Source organism: Strigops habroptila, chromosome 1 (assembly GCF_004027225.2).
Source record: "Strigops habroptila isolate Jane chromosome 1, bStrHab1.2.pri, whole genome shotgun sequence".
Classification (NCBI taxonomy): domain Eukaryota; kingdom Metazoa; phylum Chordata; class Aves; order Psittaciformes; family Psittacidae; genus Strigops; species Strigops habroptila.
The window spans coordinates 53,767,235-53,787,586 of record NC_044277.2 but is presented as its reverse complement, the minus strand read 5'-3'; the positions used below and the strand labels follow the sequence as shown (position 1 = coordinate 53,787,586).

The 20,352-nt window shown below is 41.3% G+C and overlaps 1 protein-coding gene across 5 annotated transcripts in view; it reads right to left on the bottom strand.

Moving 5' to 3' along the window:
- Positions 1-20,352, bottom strand: part of GNAL (G protein subunit alpha L) — a 193,581-nt gene that overhangs the window by 5,235 nt on the left and 167,994 nt on the right. For all 5 annotated transcript variants that reach the window (XM_030491783.2, XM_030491955.1, XM_030492046.1 and 2 more), the window contains 6 exons: positions 8,619-8,673; positions 5,830-5,903; positions 4,858-4,916; positions 4,493-4,613; positions 3,114-3,244; positions 977-1,044 (listed from right to left, as the gene is read on the bottom strand). In XM_030491783.2, the coding sequence (XP_030347643.1) occupies positions 977-1,044; positions 3,114-3,244; positions 4,493-4,613; positions 4,858-4,916; positions 5,830-5,903; positions 8,619-8,673 (508 nt within the window). The remainder of the gene's footprint in view (positions 1-976; positions 1,045-3,113; positions 3,245-4,492; positions 4,614-4,857; positions 4,917-5,829; positions 5,904-8,618; positions 8,674-20,352) is intronic.

The following is a 20,352-nucleotide window of genomic DNA, read 5'->3' as shown; positions in this document are numbered from 1 at the left end:
TAATGATTAAATGTGCTCTCCCGAATACTCCCATACAGTTTGTACCAGAAGAGCAAGATGGATGAACTTTGGTTCTGGTCTCTGATACTGCTTCACACTGTGGGAACAACTCTATATGAGTGAAGCCGTAGGTGATGGACTTGGCAGTGCTAGGTTAGTGGTCAGACTTGATGATCCTAAAGGTCTTTTCCGGCCTAAATGATTCTATGATTTCGGTCAAGTGATACTAAATTGAGCCCTCTGTTTCCGACAGGAGCACTGGGCTGTGAGCATGTGCCTGATAACTGCTTATATCTGCAAAACGTAGACAACAACCACTTCAGCTCCAGCTTTGGAGGAAACCTTAATTGCAAGAACAACTGTGACCAGACAGGGAAACTTTCTTATGTTTCCTCGGTAGGGCCACGACACCAGTCCTAGGGTGAGGCAAACCTCCTAACTGGCAGAAATCTTATTCATGGAGAAGATCTGCTTTTTTGTTCACTCCCTCTTGCCAGCTGACCACTGCCAAAGCCCTTTGAGGAATACAGGATGAAGAAACCCAGCCTATATGCTTAAACGTGGAGTGGATTGATACACAAAATGAACATTCAAGGCAACAGCCAGCAGCATCTTACAGTCAACCACAGAAAACCTCACTAACTGGCAATGGGAATAGTGCTTGGCATTGTCCCCCTGCATAGAAAGTGAGGGCTGCTGGCACCTACACCGAACCTGGAGTCAGGCAGGAGGTCACACGACCGTTTTCAGCACTAGCACTTGCTGTGACACTCTGCAGGGCAGGTGACTTTACATAAAAGTGGGCATCAAAATGTGCAAGCACTGCAAGATGGACAGCTGAAAAGAGTCAGAGAATTGCTAGACATTCTCCTCTCCTCTAGCTTTCTGCAAAACCCCATCAGTTTTCCCTAAATAAACTACACCATCTGCCAGTATTTCCTATGATGGAATCACACATAAGACCAAAATTACTCACTAAAAACTCATCCCGGATGAAGAACTTGGCTCTTGTGACTTTGGGGTCTTCTCCTGCATCTGGTGTTGCTGTTCAATTAAAAATAAGTGACATCAGAAACATGAAAAGCAAAGAGTCATCTACTTTTCATAATACAAGATTTAATAAGGAGGAAGTAGTGCTTCAACATGAAACTAAAATGTTAAATATCCACAGGTGATTCCTAATAGGTAATTCTAAAATGGAAGGGTACTGTAAAACCTGACCCTGCATTTAACATATTTTAGGAACCTGAAAGTTGCTGAAATCGTTGCAACAATGTCATTGGTCATACCATAAGGGGGCTTACTCACATCCACAAGTTTGTTCATATAGATACCAAACAAGTGGGAGCTACGGTTTAACTTTTATCAGAAAATACGACTAAAAAAAGCAGCCGTTCCGTTTCTGCAGAGCAGCATCTCCAGAATAAAGTTTCTGCAGGCAGGAATTTGGGTTTAAAAATGGTTAGTCCAAGATCACACCTGAAAAAACCGATAACTTCAAAAGATATCTTAATATATTTTATACAGCACATAAAATATATATATGTATTTTATATATTATAGAAAATGTATATTAAATATAATATATATAAAACATAATATATATGTATAATTTCCAGGCCCTAAGTCAGCAAAATACTTAGATATACTGCCCATCCAGGGTCTTTAGATTAAATTTTTATCGAGTAGTCAATACTGTCAGTGGATGAAGTCATCTCTATCTAGGCCATGTAACAACCATAAGTGTAAAAAAACAATACAGTGAAGAGATAACCTCTTCATTTCCCTTCAATGTGATTTCTCTTCATCTAAGGTACCAGATCAGATGCTTCTAATATGGTAAAAGGCAGAATTTATTAGAATGTGGAAATGTATTTTTTATCTATACGGTTAGGGGTAGATAGAACAGCAGCACCATCGGCAGCATCATAGAGTTCAGTGCTGCTGCCCTTAAATAATGTCAGCTGAAACTAAAGAATAAATGAACAGGTTAAAAATAGAGAGCTGCTTCATGTGTGAGTATTTTGGATCACTCTGGATATCCGCTGTGAAATCCTGCTGAGAAACACCAAAAGCTACTTTATTCTGACAACTGGCTTACTATAAAAAATGTTGAAAATTTACCCAAACTCTGTACATATGTTGTGTATATTTGGGAAAGGGAAATTTGGGTGACGGTGACAGAAGGTTTCTTCTGAAAGCCCTTAGCATTATAAAACTGGTGCCAGGTAAACTCAGATTTCAGGACAGTTTATTTACCCTCTCCACCTGAAACTCAGCATCATACTCCTGAAATTTCAGATCCCAGTGAAAGCTGAAAATAGCTTGTTACCATCTTCACTTCTATTACCTAGGCTGTTGTTGATGATTAATGGAGAATGAAAGCCTTTTCCAGCAGCTGGCTGCAAGCACTGTAGTAGGGGCACCATGTTAGTGCAGCAGAAGGGCAAGTTTTACCCCTTTTGCTAGACGCAGACCTGAGGTGTTTGGGAAGCCCTCTGCCTGGCATAATATCAGAGTTTACTTACGCAATATTTTATTGCCGTGCAGGAATCATTGTACTTCTTGAAATGATAAGAAACCAAACCCATGCTAATTGCTCCATCACCACAGCTCCCTTTGCACTTATTGATGTGGTTTTCCTCCATTAAAGTTCCCTCTTCTCTGCTGGGCTTCCCGTCAGTATTTGAAAGGCTGAAGTTTACAGTGTTGGAGGATGCAGAATGGCCTCAAAATAAGTGTGATGAATCCCTAACAAAGTTCAGCACTGCAGGAGGCCCAGGCAGAAGCATCTGGCAGAGGGAGACATGCCTGGCAGCCTTCTTTCTCCAGACTGCGGGTTGCTCCAAAACAAGGGAAGGCAGGTGCTCTGCAGCCAGCCCCCTGCAGTCCTCCCACATCCCTCCAGCAGCCAGAGCCTCTTCAGACCCCACCTGAGCTGGGGCACCTCCCAGCTGTATGCTGCTGGCATGCTCCTTACCTGACCGACAGTTTATGTTAAGGAATGGCGTATGCTTGTGAATTTGTGTGTGTGAGAGACGGAGAGAGAAACTATGGGCTGGGCTATGCCAGCAGGTCCAGTCCCTGCGTGGCCGTCGTGGTTTAAACCTTACCATCCTCAGGTACAGTATAATGCGCGTATTCAGGAAAGTAATCTTCGATTTTTGATTTCCCTGCCAAGACTTTTTCAGCCAGCATGTCCTGTTTATTCAAGAACAAAATGATAGAAATGGTCCGTAACCACCTGTCAAAACCAAACCAAATGTTTGTGTTAGCTCTGACACAAGGAAAACGTATCACTTCAACAGAAAATTTACTGGCTATTCCTGCATGGATAGAGAGTGAAGTAGTGATAGAGAGTGAAGCCTCTATCAACAGAAAAAAAAAAAAGATGACCTAAATTCTTGTTTTAATTAGGTTGCACCTGTGCTAGCGGGTATATTTATAGGGCCTATAAATACATTTATAAAAGCTGCAGTAGACATTGCTGAAGGGAACAGTCTTCAAAAATTGTTTTCTAAATTATCCTTTTGATATTGAATTGGGAAAAGAATGACATTTCCTAAAAGCACCACAGCCCAAAACCAGACATTACTTTCTACTTTGTTTGGTTTTGCTGAAGCAGAAGCAAAAGGTTGGAAAGCTGCCTCCCCCCAGACTGCTCTGTCTTAACTACTGTTCATCCACAGAGATATCCTGCCGCTTAGGGTGGACTGTATGACACCTGTTGGATCAAAAGAAAACAATCTCTCTTTTGCCCCCCAATTAATACCTTGCCATCACTGTGAACTTGTGCTTAACATCTTTCTTCTCTCTACCTTCAATCCCTTCCAAGTGCAGAGCATCCTCACAGGTATGTGCTGAAAACTCCATTACCTTATTTTGTATATTGTTTTTTCCTTCTATCAGGAACCTGTTCAGATTGCTATTTGGTTACATGTCTATAATTTACATGCACTGTGGCAGAATGGCAATTTAATGGCAGTTACAATTAGATTAGATCTGAAATATCATCCCACAAGGCAGAGAAGCCGTGCGCTCTCAGAGACGAGTCTTACGAGAGCGGCTGCCCACGCGGGTATTGAGCGAATCGAGCACAACGCCAACAGCAAGCTGCTCCTGCTGCTGCACTTGAGGAGGAGACGAAATGTGATTTGGAGGATGCTCTCAGTCTCGGCCAAGCAGCACAGTGACGCCAGGAAGGGGTCTCCCCTGCTTCCCTTGTGGCAGCTGGCATGGGGAGCTTGCCCTTCCCAAGCTGTCCCCATGCTCCGCATCATTTTGGCGGTGGCAGTAAAACACTGTGCACCATCCCTGTGCCATGGCTCCCACTGGGGAGGGGTAGGCACCGCGGGGACACCCTGCTACCTTGCCCTACCTGGGCATTTTGTGAATAAACAATCTGATCATACAATAAGGAGAGTCCTATTTTGTATGGAATTGAACTGTAGCTAAATTGGGGAAAGTGACTGGGAAGTGAGGTGTGTTTTACCTATTATTCCAGATACTTTTGAAAAGGTCCAGGGATTCTCGTAGTCTGTTTGTGTTATTGTCTTCCCTTATTACCATGTTGTAGCTGCTGCAGGCCACAACGAAGATGATAGCTGTGACATCTGGGCAGAGCATACAGAAGAAGAAAGAAAGAAAGGAGAGAGAAAAGAACATCTCAGTTACCCCAGCATATACTCCTCAGGGTAACACTGCCATTACACCCCAAACTGCCAAAAATACCTGAAGAAAGTATCTATAACACTGGACTCCTATATTAGTGACACACTATGCATGAATATGAATACTAAGCTGCTCACACCTCAGAGAGTAAGGTCAAAATAAAACACGTGGAACATTTTTACTTACCATTAAAGCATTGGATCCATTTTCTTCTCTCATCTCTCTGGCCACCTACATCAAACATGCTGTTAAAAAGCCATAGGATGTTATATCATTTATGTGCACTAGGAAAGTCACACAAAGCATGCAGCACGAGGGTTCAGTTTAAAAATCTGACAGCCTCAAGGACAGTGGCAGTAAAACACCACCTGAAGGTGAGATGGTGAGAGACATCTGCTGATGCCGTGCTGCATGTCAAGAGCTCTGCTGATGCCGCGCTGCATGTCACAGAGCTGCACAGCCCCACCTGCTCTGCTCTGCCAGGAGAAGGCTACTGAACCCATAAAATGAGAAATACACTCTTCTCCAAGGCAAATGTTGGCCTTTCCAGCCCACAGAAGTGCTGCAACGTAAGGTTGGAACTACTGTACTACAAATAAGGACAGGGTTTGGCATATTCTGAAGGGTGGTGGGGAGAGTGTATCTCTGTAAGGAGGAGGATGTGGGGCAGCCCCATCAGTGCTGCCACCTTTCTGGGCAAGAAAGTGGAAGCAGCCTGATAGTGGGTGTTTACAGAGACACAGCATAAAACTGACAAACACAGAGCTTGCAGCCCTCTGGAAGAAGGGAGACATTTAACTCTCCTCATCCCACTGTACAAAGTCTGACTCATGGCAGCATTTCCACTGACTTCTACAAGATCTTATCCCCAAAAGTATTTTATGAATTTACAGTGCTATACCAAGGAACCAGTTAGTAAAACCAGCCACAGATAACCCCACAACAGAGCATCACTAACAAACATAACTAAGCTCTTTCTGCAAAGCATGAGGCAACTTTACTAGGACCTCTGAGAAGAGAGTTACAAAACCAAATCAAAACCCAAACAAGCCAACTCCAACCCTAAAGCTACTATACCAAGCATACATGAGCACAAACATTTGAAGTAAGTTGTTAAAAATTAGTACAGTATTCATAAATTGTTACTAATAGACTTACTGGAAATTTACTTTATCTACTTGAAATCTTGTTTCAAAAATCCCTGATGTCAACACTCTGCATCTTAACAGGTCCTGGAAATGAGAACACAGAAGCTGATTAGCAAGGATTTTTTGTAACCTCATTTTGTTTTTAAAAGCATGGTATATTATTTTCCATGAAAAGTCTTAAATGTTCCATTATATTAAAGTTCAGACTTGTTGGTAAACCTGCATTTGTCCATACGGACACAGTGGATATACACAAACATCATCTCTGCATTTGGTTTGTGCACTCTCAGAAAGCACATACATTCTCCTTATTGCCCACTGAAACCTGTTATTGATGGTCACACAATTACGTATGTGATGGGGATAATGAATTCTGAAGTTACATAAAACTAAGAAAAATGTTATTCATGTCGTAAAGTCAAGTATTCACATGTTAGAAAACTCCAGATTTACAGTTGCCCAGGCAACCTTAATTCTGCCCTCTTTTGTATTGAATGAGACAGGAATCCTATCGAAATAATAGCTTGTGACTGAGTAATTAAAGCTCTATTACAGAGCACAGGGGAACAGAATTTAAGTTGTACATAAATTTGGCACTTCTTTCTGATTTTTCAAACTAGCAATACTTTCTAACTTAAATAACATTCTTTTAATAATTAAAAAATAACCATTTCCCTGATTCTCAAAGGAAGTGGGCAGAAGCAATTTATGATGCATACCTCAGGCAACCATGTGCCATCACCATGGCCAGCAGCATTTTTAACCTTGACTATCCAGCACTGCTGTTTGGGCAGTGGGTGCAGAACTATACCAGAGGCCGGAGAAAACTGCTGGCTGCCTGGTGGGGATGAACGCCCCTGAGCAGCCACCTCTCGGCAAGGCTGCCTGCCTGGAAAGCATTCTCTTCCTGGGTCAAGGGAAGGGCTGCTTGGTCTAGCTTAGCTCTCCTTGCCATGCAGCAGCTGCAAAAGCAGGGAGGGAAGGAGGCAGTCAGTGGTGGAGTCCAAGCACAGCTTGCCTTTTTCCCCTTACCCTACCATCCACCGCTTCAAGTACCATGGTAGCTGGCAAACCTTGGCTGCTTTGGGAGCCGCATGAACTCAGCTGAAGGCCACTTGTTTAATTATTTTAGTTATTGTATATGTTACTGTCATTTTCTCTCACTTGCTGACATTTATCTGTTATTGGATTCAGTCATTATTTTGGGATGGTGGAAAAGAATTAAAGAAAGCAAAGGGAAAAAAGGAAGTAGTGATTTTTACCAGTTAATTTAGCAGGACAACTGATAGAGTGTAACAGGATGAAAATCCAAAAGCAAAATAGAGGTTTAGAGCAGAAGTTTTCCGCCTGCCAAATACCAAAAGCCTCTTCGGATCTTTGGAGACATAGGGAATTTCTTCCCAAAGAAAGTATCAGGAAAAATTTGTAGATGATGAATGACTGCTCCAGGTAAAGAAAGGCCTTCCAGGAACAAACAGGCCAACACTAACATAAATAATGAAAGCAAAAATGAAGCTTTGCTTCACTGACTTCTCTCTCCAGCTGAGTGATATCAATGCTAAAATCAGACCATGACATCTAGATGGAGCAAATCCCAGAGCTACTGCTTTGGTCTGCAAATGTCTTGAGGGCTTTAATAATTGATCCTATATTGGGTCAACTATACAAATTTCACCTTATAATACAACACATACTACTTTTTACTGCCTTCTATTTCAGGATATGGTCGGAGTAACTGGACAGATTTGTGGTTATAGACCTGAACTAGGTCTGAAGGAACAGGATCTGCTCCACATACTTCCTTGTATGATCTCCGGCAAGTCACTTCATTTCTTTGAATTTCACTTCCTGATTGTACAATGAGATTTGGAAACTATTTTTTTAAGCGGATCCACCTGTTCTATACACCTCGCATGGCTAGACTGAATTATCCCGTGCAGGGATTCTCTTCTGCCACCTGTAGCTGCAGTTTATGACACAATCTTGGCTGAGACTACTAGATGACGGTGGGATACCGGCACTGAAAAATAACAACCTCAGAGTCAGTCTGCTGAAGGAAAACTGCGTAAGGAAACAACACAGCCTGAGCACAGGGAAGGCAGCCGAAGCTGTGCACCACGGTGAAGCCCTTTATTACTTTAAGGCTGCACCACTTCAGCATTAACTTTCCTGAATGTCTTTGTCACTAGAGCACTCTATCAAGTTGTATCATGACATTTGGGGAAAAAGCATACTGTCCTGCAAATAAGGCTTTAATAGAAACTATCCTGCCCATAGGAGAGGGGCATAGGCTGGAAAGAAGGTGTCTGCACACCCGCAGAGAAGTCCACGAGGTCTGCGGCTGCTGCTGGTGCTCTTCTGAGATTTGGATACTAGATCCACTGCAGGCTTCTGCCTCTGAAGGACCCATCTGATGCACAGGGGAAGCCTCCTTCTGGGTTACCATCACCTCCACCATTGAAATAAAACACTGCTTCTGCATAGCGAAGGCTGGTGAGGGAAACCGTAGGTTTTCACGTTTATGTTTTCTGTTCCCATCACTTTGTTTGCAGGACACAGAATGGAAAACAAGAAGAAATATTACAGGAATCACTGACCTACATATAGCAACAGTAAAAGACAAGCCTGCACCATCAAAAAGCATCTTCCTCTTTAATATCCATTATTTAAACTGCTAGACTGTATTTTGATATTGTACCTTATGCGTTTCAGCTGCTGTTGGGACTAAAATCAATTACATAAAGAATTCATCTGAATGGCAGTCTTGGCTCAGGCCTTCCTCCATCAAGTTATACTAACCTGATCTGTAGGTGTGTAGTCATCCATGCTGACACTGTCAATTCTTTCTAAAAAGCTGAAAGAAAAATAAACATACACTTAGAGATGGAAAACACTGTCTAGTGTAACACTTTTCACTAGTTTTTCTGGTTTAGATTCCTGCTGCAAAGTAAAATGTAAATCCAATGGTAAAGGTATGAGTCTGATGATTTACTCACACTAAGTGAGGTTACATTTTCTGAGCCAAACAGCTTTTTACCCAGACTTTGTTTCAATACAGCACTTCTACACTTACTGTTATGCAGTAGCCACAAGTGGTCCAAATACAATTAAATGTTATAGTTTCGGAGGTCTATTAAAAATATCAAGACTAACCTGTGCCATAACATCATATGATTGTTTACACATAAAAAAGATTTTGGGGTTCCAAAAAGAAAGTGGGGTGAACGATTGCCTTTCTTTAGCATAATATTAATTATGGTCTCAGTAATGTCAGCAGAGATGCTTGTTAATACATACAAATAGCTTTGGACTTACATGCTGCCCTTGAACACTGCAACCAAAGCATAAGAAGTGGAAAGCAAAACTGACATGAACTGGGGGTTAACTAGTCTAACTTTATGTCGCCAAAACTCACTGAGATACATAGTGAAACAAAACCTTACAGCTGCAGGGAAGAACAAAAGAAAAGGGAACCAGAAAAAAGGGGGGAAACCACATTCCTGAAGCATTAAAAAAGATGTCCAAGCTTTATTCTTTCCCAGAATATGTTAGAATGGCAGTATTAAGGACATAAAAATGTGATATTTCAGCTAAAATAGGCAGGATCTCTGTTCTGGCTTCCACTAATTTCTTACATTTTGTGTGAGCCTGGCAGACTCATTTTCCCCAGACTGCCCGTATGACAGAAGCTTTCTTGAATTTCTGCACTGTTATTTCCTATTTGGCAGCGAATATCCCACCTGCTACAATATTATCAAGATTTCTTTATCAGCTGGCAAGTTTTTTCCCAATTTTACTTGGGTGTGCATGTGGAATTTACTTATTTGCAGTGGGAAAGACAAAAAAACCCATGAACTCCTGACTTACAAAGTAACTCACTGTTAACACAGGGGTCATACACATTGACCAGTTAAAAAAATACCCCTCTAAAGGCCTGTTTGTAACTCTTACAGCACTTTCCCACGGATACGAACTGAAAAGAAAAGAATATACCCTGCATATATATTTACTTATGCTATTTTTCCTTTTTGAACCTCCATTGTTATAACAGGGAAACAAACCGCACTATCTACAGCTAGAATATCCAGCTTTTCTTTCTGGATGATCAAGGTATGACAGCTAAGCATAATGTTTAAAAACTCACTGTTTAGCACAACACGATGGCTGCCTGATAACAAAACTATACTGAACAAGCTCTGAAGAAAAAGCACCTTTTTACAAAACCTTCTGCCCCACCAGAAGCCATCATAAACATGTAAAGATATAAAAGTACATCTTTATAGTCAGCTACAGTAATCACGAATATAGCCACAGTTATATTCAGACTGAACCCTTTGCTCAGGTGATTTTCATCACCTTCAGAATATTGATTAAGCAAAGCTTAACTGCAGTTACTCCCACAGGTAATGCAGACACTGGAGCAGAGCAATGTATTTTTAACTGGTGCACCTATCATTAATACAACACTCATCTTATGCTTGTAGCACAGAAGATAAAAAAAGAAAGCAAAAGAGCCCAAATCAAAAATGCCTTTGAGCTGAATCTCTTCCTAAACACAGAGTCATTTTCCTTAACACAGCTGTTCAGGCAGCACTCCTGTATTTCCAAGTCCACTTCAAAGTTTTCTTTCCAGTTTCTTATCAGTTTGATCCAGTGGGCCTGGAAGGAGGCACTTTTCAACAGGGTAAAAGGTCAGTAGAGGTCTCTGAGTGCAGTGAAAAGTGGCAACACCCGCAGGTTGAACAAGCCTGCGGGGGAGCTAGCAAACTGGTGTGGGCCGTGTAAGCACTTGCACAGCTCAGGATCAATAAACACACAGAAGTCAGGGGAAAAAGTGCTCCTCAACCACAGCTGACACAGAAAAGGCTCTGGTTAAGAGTGGGCAGAAGCGAGTCTTTGTGCATAAATATGAGCCCATCACAAACCTCACAAGACAGCGCGAATCTGTTTTTCTTGCAGAACAATTCCTTCTGGAATTGACGTATAAATCAGAGATGATACATCTTGTTTCCCCAATACCAAGGTCATGTTGGCAGAATTTATGCAAAATGATTAAACATGGTATTTAGTACCAATTCACATTTCGCACACCTATAAAACAAGCACTTCAGGAAGGTTATTGGTTGTTAGTGTTTGCATGTTCCAAACAGGCAAATGATGGTAAGGAACAGAGGAGTGAGTAACGAGTAGTTACACTGCAAATAATCCATGGCAAGGCTGCGATTGAGGTAAGTGTCCTAATTAGATGTCCTATGTATCAGCCGAAGTTGTCTTTCATTTAGAAATTGTCCAGCCTCCTCCTGGTAAAAGGATACATTTAAAATACCCTGAACTGCAACATTGCAGTTCAGAGAGAGTGAGCTCTGAGAAATATCATGCACTTAAAAAAACATCACTTGACATAGCAGCCATAATGTTTTATGCTTGCAAGGTTGCTGGCCACATGTGATCTATATTAAATAAATGCAATGATTTACAAGGTTTTACCTGCCACCCCACTGTGCCAAGCAGCAATGATATCACTAATATCCAATAAATCAAAACGCAACCACTATTAAGATTTGGCTAAATTTAGTAGCTTTACAGAAAATCAACCTTTTCAGTGTGTGAAGGACAGGCTTCCTAGTATTTCTTTTGCAACTACATTAAAAGTGCACTGAGATTTCTAGCCTCTGAGACACAGAAAGCTATACTCTTATTTTTTGGAAAGAAAATCAGTTCTTGAATATTCTTCATATGAGTTCCTTACTTGGCTAATTAGCACAGTATGAAAAAAATAGCTCTGACAGGCAAATGTACATAGTAGGTACAAGTAATGCATTCCAGATGAGATAAGGAGTCAGTACTGCCTCATTACTAAATACATTCACTTCACTCCCATTACTGTATTAAAATGGGAAAACTAGAATCACTTTTCTAAATTGCTTTCTAAAGAACGTTAATTTCTACTAATCCTAAATGCCTCTAATAATTATGTTCTGGCATAATATACATTCTTTTATACATATACAGATATATACACACCAGCAAATTTTAAATTTACATGACTAAAATTTCAATGTAAAGTGCTTGAAGTGGGAAGATAGATACCTCCCAACTGTGGCAACGCTCGTGTCTCCACTCAAAGAATCAGCGTGAGGAAAACACAATAGCAGAAAAATGAGTAAAAATGGACACTGGTATCACTTACTCTCTCTTTTTAGATCCTGTTTTTTTCAGTCCTGGGATAAAATTATTTCTCACAGAATTATGCCTTTTTACAATACTGACAGGTCTTCCTCTTATGCTGCTTCTCTAGAAACCCATACTCGGAATTTATGTTAATTCTGCAGTGACTGCTTTGTGTGCATGTGCAATGAACTTTAAACTCATGCATTCAATTCAACTGTGAATAAAACTGTAACATATGATAAAATATTTATATTTCTATTTCACAATTGTGCTTTTATTTATAAAGGATTCAGTCTGATAACTAGTAAGACATTTAGGTTCTTTTTAATTTTACAGTAGGGTGTTTTACATTGCCTTACATGGAACAGCATGAACTACTATTTTTTTTTTTCTTAAACAAATGAGGCAAGATACTGGAAGGAAGGTCTTCAGTCATCAGTTTGGAAAGGCAGTGGTTTGGTTTGCCAACAAATTAAGGAAAAATGGACTGATAAAGTTAAAAAAAAATCATGAGCTACTGACATTATTATATCTATTATTAAGCTGATCTGTAGTTTTATAAATATCTTTAGTGAGTTTCCTAGGAAACTCAGCTGACACTTAGTTTGACAAGCAATCTCTAAATTCTATATTATGCAAGCTGTGAACACAAAAGTACAGGTTTTAGATGTGCCTGCCAGTGCATGTGGGAACTATCAATAAGCATTATTCTCTGTAAAAACCATGGCAATTTGAGCAGCAGTACCAGCTATATAAGAATTTCTGAAAAAAGGATTCATAAATGCACAAATAAAGGGGAGGTAATCGTACATGAAAATCATTTTCTCCCTGGGTAAATCACTACACGAGTCTGTATAGATATTCTGACCCCACAAACAAATCACAGTTGAAAGAAAAATCATGTCTTGAGAATAGTACGATAGACACAAAAACCCCCATGCTATATTTGTAAGTGTATTTTGACATCCAAAGAATTGGAAAGATGAAGTGCTAAACCGCAGATCAATAAAACGAACTACACATTTTAACAAATCTTCATCTACTTCAACCATTTTGCATGCTCTCACCCCAACATTTCAATAGCTTTGCTGCTGTGGAAAACAAGAAATCAAACCCACTTCAAAATGCTTGTCTCCTACAAGAAAAAGGTAACGTGGCAAGTCTTTTAAGGCTGCAGCTATAAGCTCTCTATAAGAGTGAAGAATCTCAAATTTAACCTCATGTAAGTTGTCAGGGTCAGCAAACCTTCACATTTCTGATGGACAATTAAGAGCTTTGAACTACTCAGCCAGGCTCAAAACCCAACAGAAGCACCATCATCTACTTTTGAATTCCATCCTATTTGGATTGCAGTAAGTCATAGGTGAGGCAGACATTTCAGAATGAGAACACCTACCCCAGGTCTCTAGGGAGCTGAAATGGAAAAAATACCTCCCCCTCCTCCCCATTACAGTTATCAGGGACAACATCAGAATTTGAAATAATTTTTTTCTCCTTTCTTTCTATATTTAAAATAAATAAAATACATATGTTAAATCAACTATACGATTACAACCCTGTAATAACAATTCTTTCTACAATATTTGAAATAGGAAACTCTGGATTTCTGGTTTTGCGAATACCTTAGGTTCTATGGTTGGGTTTCAAGCAACCTCACATTATTCTAATATACTTCCCAGTAACTGAGAAAGATGAAATGAAAACAGCTCCCAGTATTATTCTAACCCCTAAAGGATTAATTTTCCCAAGTCATTTGCCAAAAATATCAGCAGAAATCCCTCAGAAGATGTTGGTAAAGTTTAACAACTAAGGATTTTTTCTGTCAAATTTAAGAAGTCACTATATTTTAAATACAGCTGCCATGTGCTAGTGGAGTTGATCCCCCCTCTCCCTCCATACCACCCTGCAGTTGCTTCCCATGAGGAGTAAGCACAGCAGCAAAGGCACAACGAGGAAAAGAGGAAACGAAACCTGTTTTGGATCCAGTCTAGCTGACCTATGCTGTTCTCCAGTTTTGAATGACAGCTGCTGCATAAGACATTACGGAAGAAAATATCCAGTGCAAATGTTGACATAGAGCCTACAGAAACAGAGCATTTCTTTCAAAAGGGTTAGAAACCTACGTCTTGATATCGCTTGTCACACGTTTTTGGCATCTGTTAAGATCCCCAGGACCTGCCTTTTGCTCGGGTTAAAAAGCATGTACACCAATACCAAGGTGAACCCGCTATCAAGTGTGGTGTGACACACGTGGAACTGGGGAGACGACAGCAGGCAGCAGAGAGCTGCTGTCCCCCTCCCTGCACTCCGCTATACAGTGACTGCAGGGGGCAGCCTCTGCCCAACCCAGCGTCCGCATCCCACTCCAGGCATCTTCACTGGAACCTGTTCGGAGACGGCAGCTAAGCTGGATCTCACCCTGAGATTTTGCTAAAATACAAGTGAAACCTGAATTTAATAAAGATCACCAGAATTTACCTTGCTTCGCCTTTTCTCAGTTGTCAAAGCTGCATTTCCCCAAGGCCTGCCAACCTCCCAGCAGACCTCACGTCGTCTCACCCAGGGCTGGCAAAACAGGCTGCTTGGGGATTACAAAAAACCTTGGGATTTATCTGCACCTCCACCCACCACCTGCAACTCTCGGGTTGCCAGCAAGGGAACTGTTGTGCCAGGAGATGAAGAGGTTAAATGGGAGGCTAAGAGGGAGAGCAAAGTACAGTCATGCCTGAAACCTGCTGGCTTGCTAACAGGCCGGTAAAGTTTGAGGATTTGTGGTTTAAAGCATTTGGCCAGCTCTCTGCTTGGGGTGAGGAGGGATGCGGCTGGGAGGCAGCTTGGAGGTGGGTGACCCACCAGCCCACCGGGGAACACAAACAGCAGATATGCAGCCAGGATGTGGCATCTTGGGCTGTACAGCTTGTGGTGAAGCCATGTGTCTCCCCAAGGCAGCACTGGCCACTCTGAGCTTGCTTCAGAGGGAGAGGGGCAGTAAGACTGGGAAGGGTCTCAGGCCACCGATGGTGATCTCTCCCAGACACACAAACGATGGCACTTTGCTGTCCCAATGTCTGTACCGTACGCCTGCTGGTGGAATTGAGCAGCTTGACAGGGAAGCATATAACCCGTCTCATTTTGTTGCCCTGGCCATGCCTGCTGACTGTTCTGGTCCCAGCTACCATGAAGTCATCAGGAGCAAAGCCAGCATGACATGCTCTATTTGTAGCAGCAAACTATGCTCCCTGGTAATCCCATGAAGTAGGAAAACTCTAGTTTGAACCCTATTCACAGATGACGACTTTGGCTGAGACATTAAAAGCAAAGATGGATGATGACGGTTGCAACCAAGGGCTCATATACCAGTCACCAGGTTATCCTTTCCCGCAAGGAGCTAGACAGCTGGCAGCAACCAGGAGTGTGTTTGGCGAGGATAAAGAAAGACAGCAAAAATCCAAGTTTTCCCAGTCTATGGGCTCGGTTAAGAGAGTTTCCTAGCAGACATCCATTTTAACCTCACTTCCTCTACAGCTAAGTTGTCTTTTCTCACTATGTACTGCAGCTAAGCTTCATGGGCTTTGGCATGTGTCCAGCTATTAACCTAAACAAATGCACAAAAAGTTCAACTGCATTAAACATTTCATATACATGAGTTGTCCCCCCTTTCTGCTTGATAACAGCAATCTCATTTTATTTTTTTACATTGAACATACATGAACTAAACTAAAAAATGAACAAACTGTATGACTTCCATAACTGCTTGCCCCCACTACTTCCCTAGATTTGTTAAGAAGCAGTGTGAATTTTGGGAAATGCATTTCTTCCTTCTAAATTTAGTAAACTAACCACTTTTTGGCTTAACAGATGTTTTCGCTTTCCGAGCAAGAGGCCTATGGGGATCATCATTAACCCTCTTCTTAACATAAACAATGACTAAGACTTCAGTCTGGAAAACTGTCATTCACACAGAAAGGTTAACAGGCTCCAGCAGAAACGAGACTCATCATCTGCAACTTCTGCTATATGGGATCTCAGAGAAGAGGGAAGATGGGCAGAGGGAGAAAGAAAATGAAAGGTTATTTATTTATTTATTTTAAAGAGTACAATATTTATCTACTGTGTGTGCTCATAAGAATTATTCCCAGGGGTGCAAGAGGTCAAGCTGCAGCAAAACAAAGACTAAGAATGAAGCACTGATAAAATCTGAGGCTTAAATGGGCACATGCAGACCTTCCTTCTGACTACATTCACACCAGCTTGAGTCCACTGACTTCAGTGAACTTACTTCTTCCTCATGCAGATAGTCCTAGGCAGATAACAATTAAATGCATACTGATATGCACATGGAGTGTTTCTATCAACATAGATATGAGTTCTGCAATGGAAAGGCTACACGGAGCACATTCTGCAATTACAAGTGCAATTTTGAACAGAGGACCAAAAGATAATAACCTGAAAATAGACAGCTCATATTGCATTATCCAGAGAGATCTGGATCTTGAGTGCTTTATGAGCTGATGTATGGCAGACTAGGATTTCTTTATCCACTGTCTGCATGAAACAACTCTTTAACAGTAGCAAACACACAGACTGGCGCTGGAAGGGAAGCAGAGAATACCTGAAACATCAGGTGAAACACATGAGCAGAACAACTGTCCCTCAGGGCCTGGAGAATGTGCCTTTAGACAGACTGATAGATCAAAACCTTGGGTTTATGTGCCACTAACTAAAGTGCATAGGAGATCTCACCTCCACCTCTTCAGGTGAATTCTTCAAAAAGAACTTGTACTTTTATGTTCCGGAAAGCCAAACTGTTGGAAAAGGCCTTGATAATACTTGGAGTTGTAAAATGGATCAGGTTTACAAGCATCAGCTATATGCCACAATGTTGTCAGGAAATGTCTCAAGTTAACAAGATGTATTTCACTAGATGTTGCAAATACAGTTTTCCCTGTTACCTGCAAGTTTATCTTGCTGTGATACGGAAAAAAAAATTTCAGTGTAACTTATACATCTGGTTGATGGCTTTGTTTCCAAAAATGGTTGCACTGTGGATATCCTCTTAGTGTACACAAAACCCACCAAGTGCTGTGAGCCTTGAAGAATGCCAAAACCAGGTTAGAAAGAACGCTGGTTGTTGGGAATTAAAGATCACTTACTCCAGTGGAAGTGGTTTGGAATAATAAGTCTGCTACAGCGATTGCCAGAAAGGAAAAACCAGTTTGACTGGGGTTTTATATAGGAGGTTGATAAAAGAGAAAGCAGAAAATCTCCAAACAGGAGAAGCAAAGGTAACAAAACACAGGTTTAAAAGGAAGTCACGAGAAGTTTGTGTTTACCCGGGGCACCAGTCCAAGCTCAGCGCAAGAGAACTTGCTGCCAAAAGATTTCACATTAGAAAGTCAAAGCAGATGATTCAAAAAAGAAGATGCTAGTAGCCCCCAGAAAACCAGATGAAGAAAAGTGAACTCTTCAGAGTGGCAAACACTTCTGACCAGGAAAAGCGCAAATGCATGTGTATTACTGTTTTCAGATCTATACATTTTTTGTGACACCTAAATGAAAGGAACAGTGTGTGAAAATCCTGAGCAAAATGAGAGCATATCTGTTTGCTTTCACCTACCACGTGTTTGCCAGGTATTGGCATGACCCAGAGAACTGACACGGCTAGAGTCCTGGGGTTAAACAGGAGGACTGGCACTAGTTCCAAGGCTTAACATTTGGATCACAGGACCAGCTCTCATGAGGATGTCTTAGAGGCTCCAAGACATAGGATCTGTAGTTCCGATACAAACCTACCATTTGAGGAATACGAGGGCTTCTAACACACGTCCTACCAGAGAAGAAGTTTTCTGGGGTTGCATGTGAGATGTGAAGTATGTCATCAGTGAAAATTAAGAAAACTGAAAAATTTGCTCTACAGAGAAGTCAAGAAGGCGACCAGCTTCCTACACAGGGGGAACAGAGAAAGTATTAATGCAGTCCTTGCAGAACACCTGGTAACATTTCTTTTTCCTTACTGCAGTTTATGAGGTGCAGTGGCAGATCATTTCTCTTCTGCGCTCCTTAAGCCTTGTCCCAGTTCTAATGTTGCACTCACATACCTCTTTTCCTTGTGTGAAGGGCATGCTTCACAATAGGTGAAGGTTATGCTGGACACAGACTCTACGAGCATCCCTTCAATGTGCAGGGCTGCTGTGGGGTTCACCAGCATATTCTCAGAGTTACTGGAATAGGATAGTACCTCGACAAGGTTCAAGGCAAGAAAACTTACACAACAGGGCAAAAATTCATGGGTCAGGAGATAAAAGACAGAAGGATAATGAGGACTGACATCTAGTGGTTCCAGAGCATTTTACCCCAAAATACCCAATAGAACCACTTCACCAACTGTTCAGAGGTAGACCTGTTGCATGCCCTTTAGCAGAATGAAGAGACACAGTAACCTTTCACCTTTGATGGGAAGGACTCAAAGCCTGCTCTTCCCAAACGTATTTCTGCCATGCACCAGAATTTTTAGGGCTTCCCTACTTGTAATCTAGAGCAGATGTGTTATCCTTCTTATTCTAACACACAACACACTTTGGGAGCTGTACATGAAAAAGAGTATCACATACATACCATTATCAGTTGCCTTAGACATTACCAGGTGAAAATAAGAACAAGATCAAGCGGAGGTCTAGCAGTGTGGAAAAAAATGCTGGACATAACCATGAGACTCACAAGAAAACTCCTGTATCTACAAATGATGCTGCTGAAATGTTTTTATTAAATCCCCATTATCCTGCCCATTTTAGAACAGGATATATTTAACCACTGAATGTATTCAAGCAATTGGTCATAACACCTACGGCTTGGCTGAGTGATTACCTCGGGTAGCTGGAGGTAGGCATGGAGCTGAAGTAAGAAGATGAATTGTTACTACAAAAATGGATTGAAGAAGGATACAGTGACCACATCCAACTTGCTAATAATTGGCCTAATTCCATTTAAAAGTTACAAGCTATTTAAACAGAACAAGAGTAATATAACTTAGTGCTCAAAACTAGCCCTACAACCCTGCTACTTGTACGTTTGACAGTAAGTCAACACTAACGTTTACTATTAATACAGCATTTTGTGAAAAGCATTCCTATCTCTGCAGTTTCTGCACCTTCCTTTTCCTTCCCATCAACTTTCCTCGATTTTTTTAAGTGTACAGTGCATTTGTACTACTAAAACAACAATACAACAATTTGGGTTTGAGGAATGAGGAAAACAATTATGCAACAACCTGATTATGTCCTACTTCGAGTTGCTTTAAAGATTATATTACACTCGTGGTTTTAATCTCTTCACCCAGTTCCCAACAGGTGGTTTGTCATTTTGGGGTCTGGTTTATGAAAGGCTGGAGCAAAGGGGTCTTGGTTTGTCGATAACAGAGGATTAAGCACCACAAGCAATCCTCACTGCTCCCTGTGTAGGCTTGGTGCTGAGAAGCTCACTGTCAGTGCCAGCACATGGCCTGAGGCAGGAAAGCTCGGGAAGGAGGAGGCTGAGCAGCACTGGGCACGCTGTGCTGGTCCTGCAATACACCAGTAGCACCTAAGCTAGCTTAAAGGACCTGTGTGGAGCCACCTGGAAGACTGGCAGTTGCAGCTCCTTGCGGGATCGCAGCCAACATCACCCTCCCTTAAGGTATCACTGTGCTACTGTGAGAACAACTTCGGCCTTTACAGCTGAAAAGTCACCCTGCCACTTTATAGGAGTTGTTGCTTTGTACGACGTACACATCTGCGAGGAAGGTCAGAAGATTGATAAAAGCTTACTTTACCAAAAAAATCCACTGAATCCAATTTTAAATACTGGAAAACTTCTAAAGCTCTTAAAACAGGCACCGAGAAGGAAGTTGAACTTCCCAATTTGTCTTCTCCACCCATACAGTTAGAGGAAAAAACATGGAAGATTTATGCAATAGCAGCTGGAGAAGGCTGACAAGGAATATACAAATAAGGCATAAATGTCAAAAACTCAAAGCCACTTGTCAGTTCAGATCTCAAAATGTTGTCATTTCTCTCTTTCTTCTTTTAAAGAGAAGATTAAAAATACCATTCCCAACTTGCATATAGCCTGTGGAAATGAAAACCAGGAATCATTTGCTCTCTAACTATGGAATCATCACTCACTCGTTTACATAATGACGTATAGCTGGCGATATGTTGGCAGGTCATCCTGTGGTCGGGCTGTGAGGGCAGGTACAAGTTTTGTATTTTCAAGAAGAAATGTAGATGCATATTTATCCTGCTTTTTCTTTCCCACTTCAGAACCTGAGAGCTCTTAGAACAACAAATTCCTTACGAAATTATTTTTTTTCCCATCAGACTGTGTG